The sequence below is a fragment of the Perognathus longimembris genome, chromosome 28 (genome assembly GCF_023159225.1).
Source record: "Perognathus longimembris pacificus isolate PPM17 chromosome 28, ASM2315922v1, whole genome shotgun sequence".
Classification (NCBI taxonomy): Eukaryota; Metazoa; Chordata; class Mammalia; order Rodentia; family Heteromyidae; genus Perognathus; species Perognathus longimembris.
In genome coordinates, this window is record NC_063188.1 from 22214791 (window position 1) to 22239150 (window position 24360).

General features: G+C 37.5%; 1 protein-coding gene across 3 annotated transcripts in view; it reads right to left on the bottom strand.

Moving 5' to 3' along the window:
• The window catches only part of Gria3 (glutamate ionotropic receptor AMPA type subunit 3), a 291489-nt gene that overhangs the window by 204578 nt on the left and 62551 nt on the right, over nt 1-24360 (bottom strand). For all 3 annotated transcript variants that reach the window (XM_048336456.1, XM_048336455.1, XM_048336457.1), the window contains exon 3: nt 12361-12600. In XM_048336456.1, the coding sequence (XP_048192413.1) occupies nt 12361-12600 (240 nt within the window). The remainder of the gene's footprint in view (nt 1-12360; nt 12601-24360) is intronic.

Here is a 24360-nt window from a genome sequence, read left to right on the forward strand (position 1 = left end):
TAGCTTGTTACTAAAACCAATACACAGGTGGTTAGTTGGATCTCCATAATCCTTGTTAAGAGCATTCATTTGATAAGGAGTTCTAGTTTCACTATAAATGCAAGTGCCATAATAGCCCACACAATTTAATAACTTTAAAGACTTATCTAGATTCTGTCTATTTATTTACATGTCTTCTAAGCTCTGAACTTATTAAGGAGAGACACAGTTTTATACACTTTTATAACCTCAGTTACTCTCTGGTACCTAATTCTAATTGAAGCACAATGAAGTCCACTCCCTTATACAGAGATGAAATATGAAGACCAGAAAGGCTTGATCAAGATTACGCAGCTTTGTGGTGACAGAGCTTACTCCCTTATACAGAGATGAAATATGAAGACCAGAAAGGCTTGATCAAGATTACGCAGCTTTGTGGTGACAGAGCTGGGCATGGAAGTGAATCTCTAGCTTGATGATAATTTTCTTTAACACCTTTGTTGGGTCATTCACCTCTCACAACAGGGTGTTCTTGATCTGTGGTAGCAAAGATTCTTTTTCCAAATTGTTGTAAGGTTTCTGTAAGACTCCTTCTTGACTGGGCCTCAATCTAGGCCTATAAAGACTTACACAGGAAAAAAAAAGACTTACACAGAACACCAACATAGTTTCCAATGGTTCATAGCCATTTCCTGAGGATGACTATAACCCATTCTAAAATGTCTGTTTGAGACCATCAAGGCTGCCAAAAGAATTTCTTATTTGTTACAATAAATATTAGAATAAAGGGCCTGCACCTTCCAGGCTTTGTGGGATGTTAAGCCTGCCTTCAAAGCATGCCAGTTAAGAAACCTGGATGAATTTCTTGTATACCAGCCCCTTCTTCCCACTATTTGTAAGTTTTTAAGTTCCTTTATTCTACTGAGCTCCCATTGATTCCTGTCCTATTCTTTCCCTCTACAAGTCCCAGTCACTTCTGCACAGATTGAAAGGGAGTTCAGTTTGTGTTGAACTATTTCTTTATTACTGATTTAAATCTGTCCTTAAAATTGTAGTGTCCATCTGTGTTTTTCTTGGACAATAACAGAGATTCTGATTATATTAGACTAAACAGAATGTTCCTAGAGAATGTTTCTCTGTTTCTAAGCATTCATTCCCACTTCCTTGGTTCATACTAGACTCCAGATTATCTTTAAAAACACAGGGGACAGAATGGCAGTACTCCGTGACTGTATGTGTCTAAGAACATAAATGTGGCCTCAAAATTTACTGTGCAACTTGTGCCAACCTCAGCTTAGAGAGATTTCCAAATATCTCTGTTGCCCTTAATAACTTAGTGTATAGATCTGTCATCCCTAAAGATTCCCTGAATTCATCTAAGCCTTTATTTGTAGAGGAGGAGGGGAAAGCTATTTATATTTTTAGTCAAATCTACCACTTGGTGTAATGAATTCCATATGTTTCCTCCACTTTCTACCTGCTGTGAGGAGTAGAGCTTTCTTCATTTGTCCTAAACTCACCTCTGTGAGTTCTATGCTGGTAATACATGCAAGAAAACACACAATCAGATTGCCGTGCATGTGATTTAGTAGGGAAAAATGACCCTACTATTAATTGTTATCTTTGTTTACAAGCATATTAAAAATTCAAATGAAAGGGAGCTGAAGTAATGCAACTGAAAGCAAACACAGTGGCAGCTAATTACCCAAAGGAGAAAGATATAAATCTTTGAGAAAAGGGAGCCCTGTTGATACAGGAACCTGTGGAAAGAGATGGGAGGCCTATTATGGGACTGGTACTTAGCCAAGCGCTGCCAGCCTTCAGTGAGGTTGAAGCATCCTTTAAAAGTTCAGTGTGGCCCAGGAATGTAACCTGTCAGCCTTCTTGCCTGACATGATCTTAATTAGCCTCTGTTCTACTGCAGAGAAAGCCCGCTGAGGCAGTTAGCACCAGAGAATTAATCAGATCGTTTGTGGAGTCGACAAAGCAGGACAGCAGCTGACACTGGCAACTTATTGATTGGAAAAGATCCAGAAAGATGCAAAGTAAAGTCCTCTCTATTTGTGCCTCCACCTTTTCCCCTGAAAGAGAATACAGAGGCTTGGGTGGCTGATCTGGGCTTCACCTTAACCTATGTCCCTTCCTCCTTCCCCAGTCCATATTCTGTTTCCTTAGCATGCACACATTTTTTTCAGCTAAGGCATACTAATGCCAAACAATGTGTTTGACTGCAAGAGAGAGGGAGATAGTGCTGTTGATTTTGTTGCAAATTGCACTTTTGCTACAAGGATTAGTTGGGATAATGGAATATTGCCAGTATTACCCTCCTCCCTTTGTTTACTGCCTATTTTCAACAGCCCTGTAATTGCTTTCCATTTAGTAAAAGGAACATTGTTCCTTCTTTGGTTTTTCTTTTAATTGTGTTTCTTCCCTTGAGCTCTGATGTTTAAGAGCATTGATGGGGATGCCATGTTGTCTTGGTTCTAGATACGAACTTGGTCTTGCTAATCAATACAAGGTCATTGCTAGTGGAGCTGGTTGTGTGGTAGGCTTAGAGATGCTTATTTCTTTCATGAAGCCTTCCCACTAGTCTAGCCTGCCTGTCATGAATTCTCTCTTCTTAGGTCTACCGTAGGATTTGAAATCATTAGGACAGTTTTTAACACTTGTGTTACTTGTACTAATCCTTGCTTTCTATGCTTTCCATCTCTCTGATTATGATGTAAGTTATTCAGAGACTATCATTTATTGAACATAGCTGTAAGTAGGCATCGTAACATACTCAGTCAATGTTATGTTGGTTCACTGGCAGTCTCCTGAGGAGTTCCTGTCACATTTCCCTGGACCTGCTGCTTCCCTGGCACCATAGCAATCTCACTAGATAATTCATTATTGGGAGAGGAATTCTGTCTTATGCAATGTAGAATATGAAGCTTTCCTCGTCTCAACCTACAAACTAAAATATCTCTACACATTGCCAAATGTCTGCAGAGGAAGCAAAATTACCCTCTTTTCCTAATGAAGAGGACTGTTCTATAATTGTAATCGAATGATGAGAATTAAATTTATTGAACATGTTACTACATTCAACTTGGTGTAAAAGACTTGATATATGTTCTTTTGTTCAATCTCCACAATCTCTGCCTTTGCCTTAACTGTTGTCTACAGAGCTCCCAGGGACAAATCTCAAAGTCTGTGTTGCATGTCTATGATATATCCTATCCTTTCCTCAAGGAACATTTAGAAGAATCTTTTCATGAATCTCTCTCAAGTTTCAACCCAGAATTTACAGAACATTTCATTCAGCTAACCTTTAATAATGTAAAAAATACTCATTCATTGAAACACAGATATACAGCTTACTGAGGGTTAATTCCTTAAGGAACTTGATGAAAAGCAATGCAAGGTCAGAGAAGGAGCAACCCTGCCAGCTGTCACCTCCTTTTTTTTTTTTATTCCAGAGATGTGAGTACTGTGCCAAACAGCTAATGCACCATAGGGGGTCTAGAGATCTATTTCTTTTGCTCAAATGATGACATTTTAGCTCAGGAAGCAATATTTCTATCTAGCCATCTGAAGCTGTGGTCATACTCTAAATCTTGACCAGCTGTCTTGCAAACAATGCAATTGGACACAAGAAAGTCCGGGTAAAAGCTAGTGTGGATTTGTCCTCCTAAGTAAGGGACGGATCTACTCAAAGCACATCTCCTGACAGTAACATCATCTTTGCATATGAAGAACAACTCAAGAGAGAAGATTTGGCAATTTTGCTTAATGCGTTTTTGGAGAGGAATGTAGTTCTGGTTGTGAAGTCAATTCAATCTCAAATTCACTGTTACCAAGGAGTTAATGATATTATTAAAAATAGTTATGTCATTTGACAGTGAAATATTCTACTTATGGAAATACCTTTATAGGAAAACTGCCTTTCTAAGTCTGAGCTGGAAATATTACAGTAAACAGGATCTAATCACAGCAAAGCCTTTTTTCAGCTTTGCATGACAGCTGTAAAATATGACAGTATTTATTAATAGTTGCTGCAGTCTAATCTGCAGCATTGGAGAGCTACAGCAAAATATGTTAAGCTACTGAGAGAACAATTTCCACAGTAACTAATATTCAGCTTTTGAAAGGATATTTTAATGTCTTGTGATTTTTTTCCCCCTACTGACGGTCCAACTCCAGGAATGAGCTACTAAGCTAATAGCTTTTGTGGAGAGGAAGTGTTTAAATGATAATTTATTTCAAGAGCTGACAACAAATTGCTCGGCACTTTCTCTTTTTATGCCCCAAAGCAGTCAAGGATGTGCAAATCGAAGTATTAAAAATATGACAGCTTCAGTATTTTCATTTTCAATGAAACTCTCATTATAGACATATGTACAGGTTTTTATTCACAATCCCGTCCAAATAGTCATTCACTATTATTATTGTGCAGGCTCTCAAGATGCTCTCATAGCTGAAGACTCATCACAATAGATTTAGGCAGGCTGCAGAAACTACAAAATGTCTCAGGTACTGTCAAACCTGATTATTGCTGCTCAGACAGGAGAATTTAGTAGCTGACTCTCACAGGATAATGGACTCTCTGGGCCTTCCTAATTTATTCAGATGTAAAAAGTAGCTTGAATTAAAAAAAAAAAACACAACCTCTCTTGACTTCATTTTTCCCAGAAGGCAAGTGGACATGACTAGAATTAGAGCCATCTGTTACCTTTGGATATCCTTTAATTAGTCCTTAAAATGGAGGAAGAAAAAAAAATCCAGTGTAGTCTGTCTGTCTGTCTGTCTATTTGCTATGGGTAGTACTTGGCAGGAAATTTCAGAAGTTTTTGATAGCAACTCATTATTAGTCATGCCTTGTTTTTTTTTTTTCTCCAACCAGAAATGGTCCCTTAGTAATAAGGACTTGTAGTTTCAAATCTTACTCTGTTCTAGAAACTGTCTCTGCCACAGCAAAGCATACATGAGTTTTTTATGCCCTATAATAAGCTCAGACCACAAAACTCCATTTCAAGTCTACTTATTTGAATTCAGAACTCTTTTTTGTTCTGCCTTTTCCTCCTTTGACTTATCTGCCCCTTAAACTGGATTTTGCCCTCCTGTCTACCTGGCAGTATCCCTAGTACTACAAGGTATTGTGTGCATTTGTGGGCACCATGTTTTAAGAATAAAATTGATAACTGGATTGCATCTAGTAGGAGGTAGGCAGATTAGGAAGGTGTAAGTACCAGATCCTCTGAGGAATGTCTGGGAGGAACATGAAAAGAAGAACTAATCGATGTTTTCAAATGTGAATGTAGAAGGCAGTTTGTCAGCCAGTGTAAAACAAAGCCTGTGAAATGTCACAGACCTAGGTTGAAATTTGATTTTATTACTTTGGAGCTGTGTAACTCTCGAAACCATCTTTTAATGTTTTTATGCCTTGGTTTTTTCAGTTGTAAAAATGCAGGAATGCTATATGGATTAAGTGTGACAATGCAGAAACTGCATAATAAGTACTTACAAAATGGTGGCTGTTTCTATGAAACCAATATAATAAAATGAGAATAATAGAGATTTTCTGATTTGTACCATTGAGTGGTATTAGGTTATGGATGTGCATGTTTGTGGAGAGAAAGGAAGAAGAGGAAGGAAAAAGAGAAACGATGAACAAGGATAAGGAAAAGGAAGAGGAAGAGAGTGCAAGAGAGCATGTGAGAGATTATGTGCTTTCTCTAGGAAAGTAGAATTGAATGGATGGGAGGTAAATTGTTTGGAATGACAATGTGTAAGAAAGTATGAGGAATTTGAAGCACTGCTTTTTTCTCAGTACAGTCTGAATCCAGTCAGTCTAAAAATATTTATAGTCCTCTGAGGAAAGGCCCTTTTCTCCTTGTCATGGAGAATCTCTTTACCACTTAAGCCTTTCAGGACCTTCTAAAATTTTCCCATCTTCTGAGCTATCTGACAACCTTTACTTTTTCCCCCCAGGTACCTGCACTAATGAATACAAATATCACTAGTGGGTTCGTAAAATATTTTCTCTAGGCCCTTGAGATAAATCATTGTTTCTGAAACAAGATTGTCAACCTCTCAAAGGCAGGGTCTAATTCTTCTTTTAAATCCCACCAGTAGACTAGCACAATCTAGCACTGGGGAAAACTCAATAATTACTTGTTGACTGATGGGATAATTGGTACAACTGCCTGTGTTCCTGCCACAACCTTGGAGAGAAAAAAAGTTTTGTTAGAAGGCTGTTGACGCCTAAGAGTTACTTGGGAACTGAGTAGGGAGTTTCAGGTTGAGAATGGGAGTCAGCAGGAGTTTAATGAACACTGAGTACAAGGTTGGGACTAGTTGCCTCAAAGAACACCCAGAGCTATTATCTCATTATCTAAGCCAAGAGTCCCAGCTGGGCCAAATTCTTTCATCTCTGTGGGCTGTGCCCTTGAAGCCTGGGAGAATTGTCAGGTGCATAAGAGTCTGACAATAAGCATAACAATATTGCATTTGTGGGAAAATGTTTGCACTACAAAGAAGTTAGTTTACTCTCATCCAGAAGATAGGCCTGATTAGAAGAAATGACCATCTCCCTGGGAAATAGTTTTAGAAATTTCTTTATAAAAAGCCATGTGAACAAAAGACAAAAAGACAAACCATTCCAAAAGCAATACTTACAAAACCATTTGGTATAAATCAACTGCACAATTCTTGGGGGACGAGGGAAAGGGGAGGGGGGAAATGAGGGAAGAGGTAACACGTTGAACAAGAAATGTACTCACTGCCTTACATATGAAACTGTAACCCCTCTGTACCACACTTTGACAATAAAGAAAAAAGTTTAATTAAAAAAAAGCCATGCGACCAAACTGGAATTGGACTGCCTGGTATCTGAGTGAAAGCTGACAGTAAAATGGTGGTTGAGTGGTTAGATGCTTAGCAAGGAATGTTGGGAAGTTGGACAATGGGTAAACATTAGCTAGAAAGAATAAGTTCTTTCACACAGTAGGGTGACTTTGGTTAACAATAATGTGTTGTATATTTAAAAATAACTACTGAGAGAGTTCAGAATGCTCTTAACATAGAGAAATGATAATTGATAAACGTATGAGTTGACAGATGTGCCAATTATCCTAATTTGGTGACTATACAATATGGACATGTATCAAAATACCACACTGTACTTCATAAATGTGTATAATCATTTTGTGTTAATTAAAATAATAATAAAAAAGCTATATTTTGAATTAAGAATCTATTTCCACAGAAGACACTTGCCTGAATAGAAATTTCTTCTTCCTCGGATATGTTAACACAAATCATTAGTAGGCATAATAAATTGACACAAATAAATTGGTAAGCTGAGCCGTTGTTACTTAGCAAAGAAATGCTATTAATCAGTGAGAATAAAATGCAGGACAGGAATGTTTCTATGGAGGCATAGAGGCAGGCAAGGATGGAGTTTGTGATGTTTTGCTCCTACTTGGGAGGGCAGGTATAGAGATATGTTTTCCTTAGAAGCACTTGATATAAGGAATATGGGAGTCAATAAAAGGAAAGGGTACAAAGGAGCCAGATAACACACTTAGTCAACCTCATAATTTTCCCAAGAAGTGACCTTTTGTGCCTATAGCACCAGAAGTATAATTTTCACCTTTATATTAATGAACTTAGATGGCATTTTGTAACTAAGTGAAGCAATGACCCGTAAATGCCAAATCAGACCTTTCTTGTCAGACAAGAATCAAAGTAGTCAATAAATCCCTGAAATCCATTCAGTGTTTCTCGATTTCAGAGAAGAAAATGCACTTTGTGCTATCCATTTTTTAAATGACCTCAAAAGTTTAACTAATTCCTCAGGTCTTCATTCATCTCTACCCTTATAGAGTCACAGTATTTGTATATTTAGCTTATTTGGATGTAATTACATATGTTTCCTATATCTTTCTTCAACATCTCATGTAAAGAGGTCTAAGTTTGTATTTGGCTACTGTAATTTCTCTTATAGTTTTTATTAGTAAAGCAATAGATGGTCATTGTAGTAAAAGAAAACCACAGGATAGGTACCTTGGTTGATTTTTTAATGGACTTGTTTTCTTTCCCTTCCTTTATCACTCCCTCCTTCTTTCTCTAACACTTCCTCTCTTCCCATCTGTTTCCCTCCTTCCTATCCTCTCTCTTGCTTATACTATTAGTTTCCTCCCTTTATCTTCCTCTTTCTGTCCTTACAATGAGGTATTGCAAAATGACATGGACTTATTCTTTTTTTTTTGACGTTTCTCAAATTATCTTTATTTTCTGCTTATTAATAACTGAAAGTTTTGATAAATCCGTTTTTTAACTGGGTGATTTTTTATTTCTAAATTGCCTTGTGTTTTTCTTTTCTTTTTTTTTCTCAAATTTTTATTATCAAACTGATGTACAGAGAAGTTACAGTATCATACGTTGGGCATTGGATATATTTCTTGTACTGTTTGTTGCCTTGGACGTGGACTTATTCTTGATGAACCAATATTTGAGGCTGAAAATAAGGCCTGAGCTCTGTACTGGAGGAAGCACAAGGCATAAATCTGGGGGCTAATGAATTATTAATACACAGGAGAAAAGGGCTTCGGATAGTATATAGAAGACTCAGGAAGTAACTATGGAAAGCAGATGTGCTAACTGCTAAGTAAATGTTATGAACAAAAAAGTATTCTCTGCTTGTTTAAAGGTAGGTAAGATCTCTGCTATCTCAAAACAGGTTCAGTAAATTGCATCACCTTTTTATCTAATCTCTCAACCCAAATTTTTAAAACAGTAATCATAAATCTTTCCTCTCCTTCACTTCCCACAGTTAATCTAGCCTCAAGTTTTATTCCTTTGTCTCCAAACTATTTTTCAACTCTATATACTTTTTCCTGCTGTTTAAGCTACCAATATTACCTGCATCACCAAAATGTTTTTTTTAATTGTTGTCCCTTCTTTTACCATATTCTATTCTCTATAGAAGCTTTAATTATCTCATGTGACTCCTCTGTTCAGAATCTTCTGGTGGCTTCACATTGTGGAATCCACACTCCTGTTCATACTCTGTGGCTATGATCTACCTCCTAGTTACCTGTTTCTTTCCATGTGCATTCTACTGCACATTACTCTTTAGTCACAATGGTCTTTCAGTTCCATGGGATAGTGGCACTTTTAATTTCTACTATTTTAAACTGTTTCTCACTATTCTTCACATGTCTGCCTCCTTCTAATCTTGCTATATATAATATGTACCTATTATATGTATATTATATATATGTTATAGATACATTATATACATGCTGTTTATGCTATATATAATAAATGCGTGAAGGAATCATTGTGCACTGGATTGGTCATGGAAGGCTTTCTTTTGGGGAGATAGACTTTACAGTGGTTTTTAAAGATAGAAGGATAGAAATAACTTTCATAATCAAGATGAATGAGAGAATTTCTGTAGTATTAGAGATGAATTTGCTGAAACAGGTGTGGTTCTTCCATATTTTGGAGGCAGTATAAAGGGGGAGCTGCCAGCAGTGGGAGGTTCTCATGGGTACAATAGGGAGAAGAGGTTTGTTAGTTGGTTGAGGCATAATTATTTTGAGTCATGAGCAGACTTCTTTTTCCCCCTAATGTGGGTAATAGGCAGACATTGAAAACTTTGGAGCAAGTTCCTGTTACAGTGCTTTTAGAAGATTTTCCAAGAGAAAATTTAGTACAAAAGTTTATGGAGAGTGCTTCTTTAGGCTTAGCAGCTGAACTCCTACAGAGGAAAGAAACATTGTATATATTTATATGAATCAGAGAGGTTTCTTTTGGCTCCAAGACCATATAATTGTCTCAACCATTTAGTAACATGATTTGGGAAATGATGCTGTGATAAGAAATAGACATAGATGTCATTTCTTCTTTTTCTCTAATAGGGCTTTAATGAGCAAAGATGGGATAGGAAATGACTAGACAATATATTGTGTTCTCTGCTTTTGAGTAAAAGAAAGTTGCTGAGTTAGTAGAACTAAGCTTTAGTTTTTCAGAAGTTTCAGGAAAGAAGCTGCTGATTTTCAAACTTCAGTTCTGAAAACTAGATTGCTCTGTTCTAGATTACACTTTATACAGTAAAGAGAAATAGGCTAATTCATTCCCAGTGTTTGAACAAAATTAACTGTATTAAAATTTAGCAAATTCAAAATTAGAGCATTCAAACTATTTTGGTACCCTAGGCAAACAGGCTCTGCTAGAATGCACAGAGTTCCTTCCTGAGTCTGTCCTTTGTTCTTGATCTTTTTTTCTTCTCTAGGTCCCCTTCCTCCTCTCTTGTAAAATACTGCTTACCTATTCTCAGCTAGATACTTTTGTAAGATTTCTTGGAAAACTACTGTTATAGAATGCTACCTTCTGACAATTCTTTTTTTTTTCTGGTACTGGGCTGAATTCAGGGCCTGGCTACTGTTCCTGAGCTTTTTTGGCTCAAGGTTATTGCTTTGTCACTTGAGCCACAGCTCTACTTCTGGCTTTTTGGTGCTTAACTGGAGATAGGAGTCTCACAGATTTCTTCCTGTTTGTGCTAGCTTCAAACCGTGGATTGTCAGGTCTCTGTCTCTAGGGTGGCTAGATTAAAAGTGGGAGCCACTAGCATGCAGCCCTTCTGACAATTCTTAAAGAGGTTAGTCCACAATGTAGCAATCAATCCAACAGCATTCTTCTCTTCAGGAATTTTTTCATGAGTATCTTTTCCTGTCCATTACTTTTGGAGCCATATTGCATAACATTTATCTATCAAAGATTGGAATACATCATTGTTAGTTGATAATGACATAGAACGAATTGACTGATAATATACAAGTTAGGACTAGTACCAAATGTAAATAAAGCATCATATGTCTTACATAATGTATTTTGAAGTCACAGAATTATAGAGTATTAGATTAAGAATGGACACATTTTAGGCGAGGAGACCAAAACCAGTAAATTGGTCAAGGTCTGAAAACTATTTAATACTTGGATTAGAACTCTGGGATCCTGCTCCAGGTTTATGAAATTTGATAAAATTATGGAAGTAAAGACCCTGGACAAACACAGGTTTAAAGATTCCCAAATAGGATCTAATGATGCAGCAAAATGTGAGTAGTGAAGAGTACTCTGGTTTCCTAAGAGCAAGCTCCTCTTCAAGTTCAGTTACCCAGAAAGCCGTTATCTCTATCTACTCTACCCCAGAAAGACAGACCTTTCATTTTCTCCTTCCTTCCCTGAGTCTGGACTGCTTAAGTCAGAGGAAATTATACTTATTCTGTAACCAGAGTTACATGAAAATGTCTGATACAGGAACATTTTCTTCTGAAACATCGTGGTGATAGAGTCCCTTGGGTTTTTAAAGAAGCCCACACAGGTAACTGAGTTTAGGGGTTCATTTAGCTGAATTATGGTGTGTATGCTTTTAGCTAATTAATGAATATATTATGAATATACCTTGCTATAAATTGCTTACAATCAGACTAAAGTTTGGAGACTGTTTTGATGGAATATGTCCTCAATATATTACTCAATTGTTAGAAAACCATCCACATTCAAAGTCCAGTTTAGGGAATCTTCACTCATTATTTTTATCAGATCATTATTAAGTCCTTGTTAATTAAGAACCTAATGTGATCTGGTGGAAGCAGGGGACATTGTCACCGGTCTCACACTGGGGGCTCAACTGCCATGAAAAGCTCATTTCTTTGGACTAGTTACCTCATCTATGAAGGCAGATAATTAATTATGGCCCCAGACTGGATTCATTTTCTAAAATTTTCCAGCATTGGCCTTGGTCTAGTTTAGACTAACTGCTTTTACCTTGTGCATTTTAGAGCAGATACAAGTTTTGAAGGGGGCTCTTTTTCAACAACAGTGTCTCAACTATCCCAAATTACTTCTCAGTGAGGACATGTGTAGTAAAAATTTGATTGCAGTGGCTCATGCTTTTAATTCTAGTTTCTGAGGCGGTTGAGACCTGAGGATTGCAGTTCAAAGCAAGCCCAGGCAGGAAAATTTGCAAGACTCTTCACTCCAACTCGCCAGCAAAACCAGAAGTAGAACTGTGCTCAAGTGGTATAGAGTGCTAGCCTTGAGCTCAAAAGCTCAGAGAAAACATTTAGGCCCCAAGTTCAAGCCCTAGGATAGGCATATACACACAAACATACCAAAAAAAAAAACCTCCAAAAGAAATAAATAAACCTAACTTAGATTCTACAATTACCATTGCTTTGATTTTATCTTAACCTTTTATTTCTTTTGAATAGTAAAACAAAAAAGAATGTTGGCTTTTGTTTCTTGGGAGAAAAGAACACATGAATTAAAGGTTGAGTACCAGTATTATATGAATTTCCAAAGAGGAGAACCAATGCCTCTTCTTACCTCGTTCTGTGTCATACAAGTACACAAACTTCTCCCATTTGTAGTAGCCAAGAAGACTCAGAATAGCGCCCTTCAAGGCTGGGCGCATCTGGATGACAAACTGCACATCTGCATCAGTGGGGAAGCTTGGTGTGACAAAGGACGTGTGCAGGGCCCCACAGAAGGAGGTCAGGGTGTTCATTGACATCTGGTCATAGAATCCAAAGATGGCATACACCCCTCTTGAAAACTGGGAGCAGACTGCAAAGAGAGAATGAGAAAGAAAATTTAATGGACCTGCTGTCTGTTTCTGCAGCTTTTAGAGGGAGAATTCAATGTATAGTTAGCCTCCGTTACATGATTCAAACAACAAACAAAAAACAAACCCAATTCCAAGATCTCAGAATATCCCTGGAAGCCCCTGAAAGTCTACCTGCTCAGTAGTGGAATAAGCAATAAGAGTTTATTGTTCCGTAGACTATGTCTACCGTAGGCAGACAACTAAGAAAATGTGGCAAGGTGAATGTTTTATCTCTTTCATTTGTCTTCCTAGCTCATCTCAGAGGCACTGTAGGTCCGTATTCTCCTACTATAGCCACTCAAGGGCCTTTTTGTGTAGCCATGTGACATCAGGATATAATTGTCTTCCCATCCTACCCCTACATTTTTTCCTAGGTGACCGTAAGGACTGAAGACTTAGTAAGACCAACTGAAAATGTATGTGGTAGGAAATGTGTTTTCCTAGGTTATGTAATGCTTCAACCATAATTATGGAATGATTAAAACCCTTCCTGTAGACTCTTAGAGTATTCTAAATTATGGGATGTTGTGAAAATGAATAACCTTTCAATGTCCATTGAGTCATGGGAATAGATGGTTGCCTGTTCTGCCCATATGTAATTGGCAAAGCTCTGCCTTGATATAGTTGCACTTTTCTTATAGACTCATTAGTTCTCATGTGAAACTTCATGGCATCCTCATGGTTGTTGTCAGTTTCCTTTCATTGCAAAATGGGCCATATTCCTGCCCCTTTGCTCTTCTAGCCCCGATGAGTTTTGAAAATGTAAAGCAATTTTGATATTACCTTCAGTAGAACATAATTAGCAAAGCAAATCACCTACAACAACACTGTGTGGTGCATTCTCAAACCAAGTGGAAATGATTTTTAGATTATTTGCACCACTGCCTCCTATTCATGCGAAGCAGGCATAACAGGCATAATGTGGCATAAGTTTAGGGGTTGCATGGGCTCCCTTATCTGCTAGGAAACTCAAAATATTACAGTTAGTCTTACTTCTTCAGTTTTAGGATGTTGAAAAAGTTTGTGGCTTTGAAGAGGGATAAAATAACCTTTTAAAGCCATTATCATAGTAAGATGAATTAATATGTCCAACTAGATGCTGGGATGAGTGGAAAATAAAAAAGATAAGTTTTTGTGGGAACAAATGGGTTGATGAGAATGATAATGTATGAAAAATCCTCCATGAGAGGAGAAACAGTAAAGTCATTAAACATAAAAAATAATAAAGGCATTGAAGGTAGAATAAAGATAAGTGGAAAGACAATTTAAATCATTTCCTGATCATATTAAAGAGTCCTTGATACCTATGGCATCTTGATTTTCATACATGCTACATAAATGTATGTTGATAAGGACTGCTCACTTTACCAACCAAATTCATCAATCATTAGCTCGAGGATGGCATTACAAAGTTTTATCAGTCATTTGACCATCTCCAACATGCTAGACAACAGCCTTCAAAGTGAGGCATCCTAAGTGACCTCAAAACATATGCCCAGAAAAGTTCTCTACATTAGAAATAGAAAGCCAATTAGAGGATTAATCTAGGGTGCTTCATGACAAGGAGACAGGAAGTACTCAGAAACAAAAAATATGTGTTGGTAATCACCCATGGAGATACTAAGGAAAGTTCCCATTCTCAAATTAACCCTGTAAATGGATAGTTTTAATACCAGGTCAAATCTTGTCCAATGCACATAAAATTCTGTGTATTGACCAAGATTTGACAATATAATGCTAACAGCCATATAGTGATTAAAGCTAGTAATAATGATAACGGCCATTAAAAATATGACAATAATAGTGATAGTTTATCTAGGCACCATATTAAATAATCTGTAACTGTTATCTCAGTAAATACTCTTATAAATCTTATGAGATATTATTATCATTAGTATTTTTTGTGCCAGTATTAGGGCCTGAACCCAGGACCTTGCAGTCTCCCGTTTTCACTTAAGGCTGATCCTCTACTGCTTGAACTATACCTCTGCTTCTGGCATTTTACTGGCTAATGGAAGATAAGAGTCTCATGAAAATTTATGTCTAGGCTGGCTTTGAACTAGGATCCTTAGATCTCAGCTTCCTGAGTAGTTATAATTACAGGTGTGAGCCACTGGTACCTGGCTACCATTACTATTTAATTTATATTTTGGAGATAAAAAATTTGTTCTATTAAGTGGTAGAGTCTCTTTGACTCCTAAATACACTCCTTGAAACCCCAATTCCAATAATGTTATTGGAGTGATTGTTGGTTTATATGAGATAGGGTTTTCAGAGTTATCAGTTTAAAGTAGATAACTAATTACATTTGCATTTCAGATAATAAGCTAAATTTTAGTATAAGATTATCACAGATTCATACTTGCATTAAAATATTTTGTTGATCTGAACTTCAAATTCACCGACTATCCCAGTATTATTTTGTAATTCCTGAAAGAACCTATCCTTACTAATGGCCATGGATCTAGAAAGCTGATACAATTATGACAATATTATGACACACAGTTAAATTTGAATTCAGTTTTTGTTTGTCTTAAGTTCAATTAATACAAAACTGACCTGAGGGGAAATGTAACAAACAAAGCCCCAACTTGACTAGAGTTGGGGCAATAATTGAGAAGAAACAAGAGAAATATATAGATGTCATCTACTACTTTAGGGTTTAAAAAGACCTTAACATACTGAAAGACACAAGCTAGTGAAAATATCTTATGGTGGTGAATGTTTGGTCAATAGAATAAAAGGACTTTTATTATTCTTCAAACATTGTTTTTGAACCACAGGGGCATGTAATTAATTAGTCATTACCAGTTTCTCCTTAGATCTTTCATACTTTGTTGAATTTATGTATATAGGATATAATGAACACCTACACACTCATTACCCTACACAAGTACTATATAATATTACCAACAACTTAATTTTACCTGTGAATTCCCCTCTATTTCAACCCCCTTTCTTTACTATCCCCTTCCCCCTGTAAGATCTATTTTAAAATTTCCATTACTATTACTTGGGTCTTTAAAACATATACAAATACATACATCTGAATACCATATTGTCATTTTATTTTTTGCTAGTCCTGGGGCTTGAACTCAGGGCCTGAGCACTGTCCCTGGCTTACTTTGCTCAAGCAAGTCTAACACTCTACCACTTGAGCCACAGCCCCAGTTCTGGCCTTTTCTGTTTATGTGGTACTGAAGAATCTAATTCAAGGGCTTCATGCATGCTAGGCAAGCACTCTACCACTAAGCCACATTCCCAGCCCCCATATTGTTATTTATTTATTTATTTTTTGGGCCAGTCCTGGGGCTTGGACTCAGGGCCTGAGCACTGTCCCTGGCTTCTTTTTGCTCAAGGCTAGCACTCTGCCACTTGAGCCACAGCGCCACTTCTGGCCGTTTTCTATATATGTGGTGCTGGGGAATCGAACCCAGGGCTTCATGTATGTGAGGCTAGCACTCTTGCCACTAGGCCATATTCCCAGCCCATATTGTTATTTTTAATTGTTTTAAAACTTTACAATAAGGGACTCACATTGTATATGTGAGACTCCAACTTTGGATAACTATGGCTTGTCTGCTGGAAGATACACTTGGTGAAGTGTGTGTGTGTTTGTGTTTGTGTGTGTGTGTGTGTGAGAGAGAGAAACAGAGACAGAGACAGAGACAGAGAGGGGTGTGTGTGTGTGTGTGTGTGTGTGTGTGTGTGTGTGTGAGTGTCTTAAAGCTTGAACTCAGGGCTTGGGCACTGTCCCTGAGCTTTTTTATTTTGTTCAAGACCAGAGCTCTACCACTTGTACTCCAGCTTTTTTGGTGCTTAATTAGAGATAAGAATCTCACTGAATTTCCTGCCTGGGCTGGCTTTGGTCTAGGATTCTCAAATCTCAAACATTTGAGTAGGTACTATTAGAGGCACGAGCCACTGGCACTCAGCTTCAGTGAGGTTTTTAAGCCCATGCGTGGTAATGAGCAGAATAAGATAAATGAAGGCCTTATACAAATGTGTGGGGAGCAGGTGTGGGATAACTCACTAAAAATAAAAAAATTCTAAGTGAAGCATAGATCTTTGGTTGTAATTCAGGCAAAGGACTTGGTATTAATACATCAGAAGCCATCCCCCGGGAATAATATGCTGCCATAGTTCAAAAGGCAGACACAGAGTGGTGGACATAAACAACAAAAATGTTAAGAGAAAATCAGCCACTGTTCTACTTATATAAAATAGAAGTATAGCTTCCCACAAATATTGATTCTTATTCAATCACCCTTACTCCATCTATTCTAATGTAAGCAAGGCAAGTGGAAGACACAGTGAGAAGTAGCTTAATGCAGAAGATAGCTGCCACATGAAGGCAAGGTTAGAAGCCTCTGCAAGAACCAGTGGCTATGGGACCCCATCATGAGCTCTCATGGCTGATTCTTGGGCTCATTCCTGGTTACAGAAAGTAGAATTGAATGAAACATTGAGTTTACCCACAGGACAACCTATATGTTTTTAGATCCTTAAAATGAGGTGGAAGAAACTTAAAATATTTTTTTTTTTTTGGCCAGTCCTGGGCCTTGGACTCAGGGCCTGAGCACTGTCCCTGGCTTCCTTTTGCTCAAGGTTAGCACTCTGCCACTTGAGCCACAGCGCCACTTCTGGCCGTTTTCTGTATATGTGGTGCTGGGGAATCGAACCCAGGGCCTCATGTATACGAGGCAAGCTCTCTTGCCACTAGGCCATATCCCCAGCCCCTTAAAAGATTTTTTTAAATCTTGTCTTTTCAAGCGTAGTGGGAGAATTTTTTTCCCCAGATGAAATTTCATATAGAAAGTACAATATATAAAAGAGGTAACATAGAGCTCTTTTGACTGAAAAGTTTCATTGATCTGATGCCTCCCTATCATAAAGAAACTGTGACACAAAGAAAGGAAGTGTCTTGTACATGGTCACATGATGAATTATGATGCAGTCTTTTAGGAATGTCTTCTCATTCTACTCCAGTGCTATCTAGGGCAACACAAGTCAAGATGTGCCTATCATGAAAGTGACTTACCCTCAATGCCTAGCTCTCAGCCAAGGATATACAAATGAATCTATCCTATGACTTGTTTTCTGGCTGCTTCTATCTGCTCCTTTCAGCCCCCAGGCCAACAGTGACAGCCACTGGCAGATTGATGAGATTTTGGAAACTTTGTGAGTTTTTTAGAGGGGGAAATCAATTTCATTTTCCCGAATCATTAGCGAGCCACATTTGTTTCTTCTTGGAAGACTGTCCTGTAAAATGTTGATGGAAGAAATAGTTGTCTTGGCAATCTTATGAATTCATTTAGCAGAGACAAAAGGGTGATAGATTTTGAAACAAGCTGACTTGGTTACAGTCATTGGTTGTGTCACTTTGTGTAAGTTATTTCACAGTTCTGAGATTCAGCATTGAATTATTATTACACAAGCAGGTGCTGAAGTTAGACTGCCACAATAGTGATAAAATCCAATAATAATAATAACAACAGCTATTGACAATGAAAGTCAATACTAATGATAGCAATATTTATCCACGTATATCTTATTTAATACTTCCACAAGCCTTATGAGGTTTCACTACCATTATTATTTAATAACTTGGAGACCATAAATTGGTGCCTATCACATGTGATGCAAGTTACTTAGTAGCTCTGTGCCTCTGGTCTAGTTTCTTCATTTGTAAAATTGGGATAATAATATCCATCTTAGCATTGCTGTAGAAGTTGAAAGTAAGCTTATTCCTGGGAGGCTCCTGTACCAGTGGCAGGTGCATAAGATACTAAACCAATGCTATTTATTCATTTAACAAATAGTTATTGAACATCTACTATGTGTGAGATAGGTATTCTTACATATTTTGGGAGATACCTCTATCTCTCAAAATAATAATATAAAATAGATATCTTGTTGTACTGGAACTAATACATTAATGGGGGGAGGAACACAATAGATGCAATAAATAAGATATAAATTATGCCAGCTCTCTGTGGTCAGCTTTTTTCCCTTAGGATCCTTTGCCCTATGTTGACTCTGTAATACTATCCTCCAAATAGTAATCTCTGTTCGCATAGTAAGTTTCCACATGGTATAATTTTTCATCCCTTTCACCTTTGCTGTCATTTCAGTGTTCTTTATTAGTCTCATTTCTGAGTAATAAAGGGTTAATAAAGAAACGTTGCTAATTTGGCTCAGTAATGTCCTCTCTGCCTCTCTCTGTATAATGCCTGTGCTAGTAAAATGTTATTACCACCGGGGGCCTCTCTACCTTCTTAGTATGAAACAGCTTCATTGTGTGCTTTGAAAGCCAACCTGTCTCCATCTTTTCCCACTAGCAATACCAAGTCCTTCTGGGTTGAGATGTTGTTTCTGACTACATCCTGGATTCCTAGGGACTCTAGTGTAGCTCCCCAGCTGTGTTCCCTTCAATGGAGAGTGACAAGGAAGGCTGGAGCCAGCTGTCATGCTTTTATTTATAGTCCCCAAGTCTGTAGGGCTGGGACAGGTATTGTTAATGTACAGCGTGGCAGCTAATTACACCACCCATATTCCAAAAGGCCTCATTACAAAAATGTCAAACAACTTGATTATCCCAAAGATCAGAATAACAATATTGCATATCATTTACACAACACTTTCCATACCCTTTTGAATCAAGGGGAAAAAAGGAAACTAAAGTCTCTTGCTGACTTAATGATCACATTTGAAGCCAGCAGGAGCAGAAAAATACAGCTATGGAGAAACTGATACAAAATTGTCACAAAAAGGTTTTCCATCTAATGCTGGATTAGAATGAACTTCAGTGGGCCAAAAGATATAGAACATGGAGAGACTTGAAGAAGGTCATATAATATGGTGATTTCAAAAGGTGTGGTGCTAGTCTATGGTGGATTTTTAGTCTGGTGAAATAAGTGTGTGTGTGTGTGTGTGTGTATGTGTTATGTTGGTGTAAGACCAACAACTGTTGTTTCTTAGGAGTTCTCTTTCTCTATAATGTTTCTACTTTTGTGTTATATGTAGAGTCCTTATTATTCTGAAATGTTGCCAATGTTGGTGATAAATAATGACAATGTTTACCACAGAAGAGATTTTATCCATTCTATCTATCTATCTATCTATCTCCACATCTATAACTGTATTTCCTATTCGGTAAACAAAGTAATGGCTCTCCAAAAGATTTCCGTGTTCTAATTCCCCTAATGTATGAATTAGATCACATGGTACAGGAGAATTAAGGCTTCAAATTGAAGTAAGGTTGCTTATTGTAACATTATCCTGAACTCTCTGAAGGGCCTAATGTACTCACAAAGCTCCTTAAATGTGGAAGACATTTATCAGTCACTAGCTTTGAAGCTGAAAAGGGCCATGGACTAAGAAATGTGGTAGCCCTTTAGCAGTTGGAAATGGCAAGCAAACGGGTTCTCTCTTATAGCTTCTGATAGGAAGTTGTCAATACTTTAATTCTTAGTATGGCAAGAACTATATAGGAGTTCTATACCACAAGAAGTAGAAGATAAATTAAACTTTTGTGTGAAGACACTAAATATTTTATATACATTATTTACAGAAAGAAGATTACACCGTGACATTCCCACACATGTTTACAAATGTATTTTAACCTATCTCACCCCCCTAAGTTCATCATAATCTTTAACAGCACTATACAGAAAGACTATGGTAAAAATAGCAGCATTAAATGGTTGATAACTCTGGTAATAAAATTATATTCCTTCAATATTTTCTCTCTAAAGTATTTACTGATCTGAGAAATTCAAAAGGAACAAATAATCTACCCTCCCCGTTCAATATAAGAATCTTCCATTATATACTTTCTTCTTGAATCCTCCCAACATCAAGAAAACTCACTCACTACTGGGGTACCTCTGTTAGTTAGGAAACTCTTCCTTAAATGAAGCTTCTTAAGTGCCACATGATGCATCTATTTCCACCTCCACATGTTCTCAACTTAGTATTACTGAAAGTTCGATAATGCAAGGATCTACCCAAGAGATACATAATGGCCACTAGCTATTTACATTTTGTGTCTGTAGTGTCTCTATGCTGCTTTCTTCCTGTCAAGCTAACCATCTGCTAAAAGACTGGATTTCCCTCTAACTTTCTGCCATCTCCAGAAACTATCATTGTAACTTCTATCTCATCTTCACTAATGGTGAGATGATACTTTTGTAGCCTCCTTTCTCCTCCCATCACTCTACTGAAACTGCTGTCAAGTTGGTTGATGACCTCATTGACCCACCCAGTTCTATTCACAGATGTTGGTACATTTAAATGCTGAACACTATTTGATAGCATTGGCTAAATCCTCACAGTTGATACTCTCCTTTCCTGAGCACTGAATTCTGCTGGCTTGTTCTTTCTAGACGCCTTTTGAGTTTCTTCTTCATTTGGCTGCTCAATGAAGATACTTTCAAAGAGTTTGTCCCCATGTTTTTTTAATTGAACACTAAATTATTTTTAACTAGATAAATATTCTTTGAAGATCCTGCTATATGCCAGTCAGGGAAATATCATCTCACTACTTTCACATGAATGTATTTAAAGGGCATACCTGAAGTATGAACCACACTCCTGAGCTCCATATTTTGAACTGCCCAAATAACAGCTTTAAGGCATCACAAACTCTGCATATTTTTCCTTTCCTTTCATCCTCTACTCATAGGTCTGCTCCTCTTGTCCTTGTGTTTTTTCTCATGCATCAAATCAAAGTCCCAAGGGTCATTATTTTTCTTTCAGTCTCCTCTCACACCTTGTACCATTCTTTTGTAATGCATGATCTATTTAGCCTCTAAAAGATGTAGAGTATTCCTTGTTCATCTTTAGGTTATCACTCCTTCCCTATTAGACTATGACAGTAGTCCCTTCCCTGATAATCAGATTAGAGCCTTTCCTGATACTTTTATCAGACTACAATTCCTACTTTTTGTTCCAATTTATCAATCAAAATATACACATCCCACTTCCAGCTTTTATTAAAAACTGTGCTGGATGTGAGTTGATTTTTCTCTTTAATTTTTTTGAGCTCTACGTATATTTTAGATATGAAACCATTGTCTGCTGTATAGCTAGTAAAAATCTTCTCCCAGTTTGTGGGCTTTCTATTTATCTTGATATCTATGTCCTTTACCATGCAGAAACTCTGCAGTTTAATGCAATCCCATTTATCCAGCCTTTCTTTGATTTCTTCTTTATTTAGGAAGTTTCTTCCTGTGCAAAGGAGCCCTAGTGTTTCCACTATTCCTTCTTGTAATATTTTCAGGATTTGTGTTCTTACATTGAAGTCTGATCCATTTGGAGTTGATTCTAGTTCAGGGTGACATATAAGGATCCAACTTCAGTTTTCTTTTCTTTCTTATTTTTTTTGCCAGTCCTGGGCCTTGAACTCAGGGCCTGAGCACTGTCCCTGGCTTCTTTTTGCTCAAGGCTAGCACTCTGCCACTTGAGCCACAGCGCCACTTCTGGTGGTTTTCTATATATGTGGTGCTGAGGAATCAAACCTAGGGCTTCATGTATATGAGACAAGCACTCTTGCTACTAGGCCATATTCCCAGCCCCCAACTTCAGTTTTCTACACGTATATAGCCAGCAGCAGTTTTTGAAGAGGCTGTCTTTCTCCCATTATGTGTTTTTGGCTCCCTTATCTTATGAAAGATTAGGTGGCCATAGGTCTGTGGGTTTATTTCTGGGTCTTTGATTCTATTCCATTGGTACTTGGGCCTGTTCATGTGCCAGTCCCAAGCTGTTTTTTTTTTTTTTTTAAGTAACTGTGGCTTTATAATAGAGTTTGAAATTTTGTATTGATATTCCTCCAGCACTGTTTTTCCTGCTAAGGATAGTTTTTGCTCTGCCGAGTCTTCTATTATTCCATATGAATTTTTCAATTGCTGCTTCTATTTTATTGAAGAATGTTGTTGGGATTTTGATGGGCCTTGCATTGTATTTGTAGATGTTTTGCAGTACTAGCAATTTAACTTAGGATCTCAAGTTTGCTAAGAAATGCTGTACCACATCAGATGGGTAGGAACTATTAGTGAATACATAAAACTTTGCAAATGGGCGATTTCAAGGATTCTCAGTCTTGGCACTCTTGACATTTGTGGATGGATAATTAATGTGAGCGCTGTTCTGGGCACTGTAGAATGTTTATCACCATCTCAGGCTACTCCTCATTAGATTTTTTTGATGGTCATGAGGTTTGAACTCCAGGCCTGGATAATGTTCTTGAGCTTTTTTGCTCAAGGCTAGTAGTGTTCTTGATCCGTAGCTCCACTTCCGATTTTTTGGTTGTGAGTTGGAGATAAGCGTCTTATGACTTTTCCTGCCCAGGCTTCCAACTGTGATTCTCACATCTCAGTCTCCTGAGTAGCTGGGGTTGTAGGTGTAAGCTACTAGCATCCTGCATCCCTTCCTCCCCATTAGATTCTAAATGCACTCCTTCCAGCGCTTAAGGAACAACTTCACCCACTCTCACATGGAGAACTATAGGTTTAGTTTATGACTTCCTGTTAGAAGAAAATAAAACCTGAATCCAATGAAAACGTATCTATATGTTGAAGATCCCGAAGTAGTCATTTTACGACTGGAAACTTAGGAAGGGTAGATATTTATGGAGTATTGAAAACCCACCAGATGAGCAACTCCATTCATGTTCTTATCTTTTAATTGACTACTTTTTATTAACCTGAGTATGCAGGAGATGGGAGAAATAGATTAGATAGAAGATGGGTATGATAAGATGGTTGTGAAGTAAGAAATTCTATCTTCTTTCTTAGATTCATCCCATTCAGTCTCTGCATGGCCTTAATGCCTTTTACTCTTGAGGCCTCATAACCAGGGCAGATGCTTGTAGTTTCCAGTCAGAATAAGGTGTCAGACTTTTTCTCCAGCTGATAATTCCATGGTTTAATTACCATGTTGGGGGTTAATTCCTTTGAACATTTTGTTCTGCTCTTAGAAGTATAGTGCTTTACAACAATCAAACTAGTTATTATTGCACTTACATGACATGTATCTAAATGCTGGCAAAGAAAACACTCATTATTAACATTTGATCCTACTTGAATATAATGGCTTACAGATGCAGACATTAGCACACAAACCCATGTGTTTGGGAACATTCATTTTACATCTGTAAGTGAAAAGTACCCTTCCATAGAAGTATTAGAAGTGTCAGGGGATGTGCTGGAATTGACGAGGATAAAGGAATACATTTGAAGCCCTTTGTACTAAGATGATGGTAAAGTATTGGAGCTGGTGGTCACTGGTGGTTTTTTTAAAACTATTTTTGCTTATTCATGAATTTATTCATTCATCAAATATGTTTTAAGTTTTATTACATGATCAACACTGCAACTGTGTGAACTTGGACCAGTCACTCCACTGGGCTTCAGGTCTGTCATTTGTAAGCCAGCAATACTAACAACTGCCCTGTCTATTTCATAGGAACACACAAGGAAAAGATGAATATAGGTGAAACTCTCCTTTGAAAAATGACCCAAACTGCTGAGTGTCATGTGAATCAGTAGTATTGGTACTTGGCTGTCAGTAATCATCATCCCCATGAGAAATGACTCAAGAGAATCATCATTCTTCTCAGTCTTATTCTTTGCCATTCACACACATATTTCCATTAATCATCTAGTTGTCATGATTTGCAACTAATTTTGTATGGAATTTAACTGGAATCTTAATGGGAA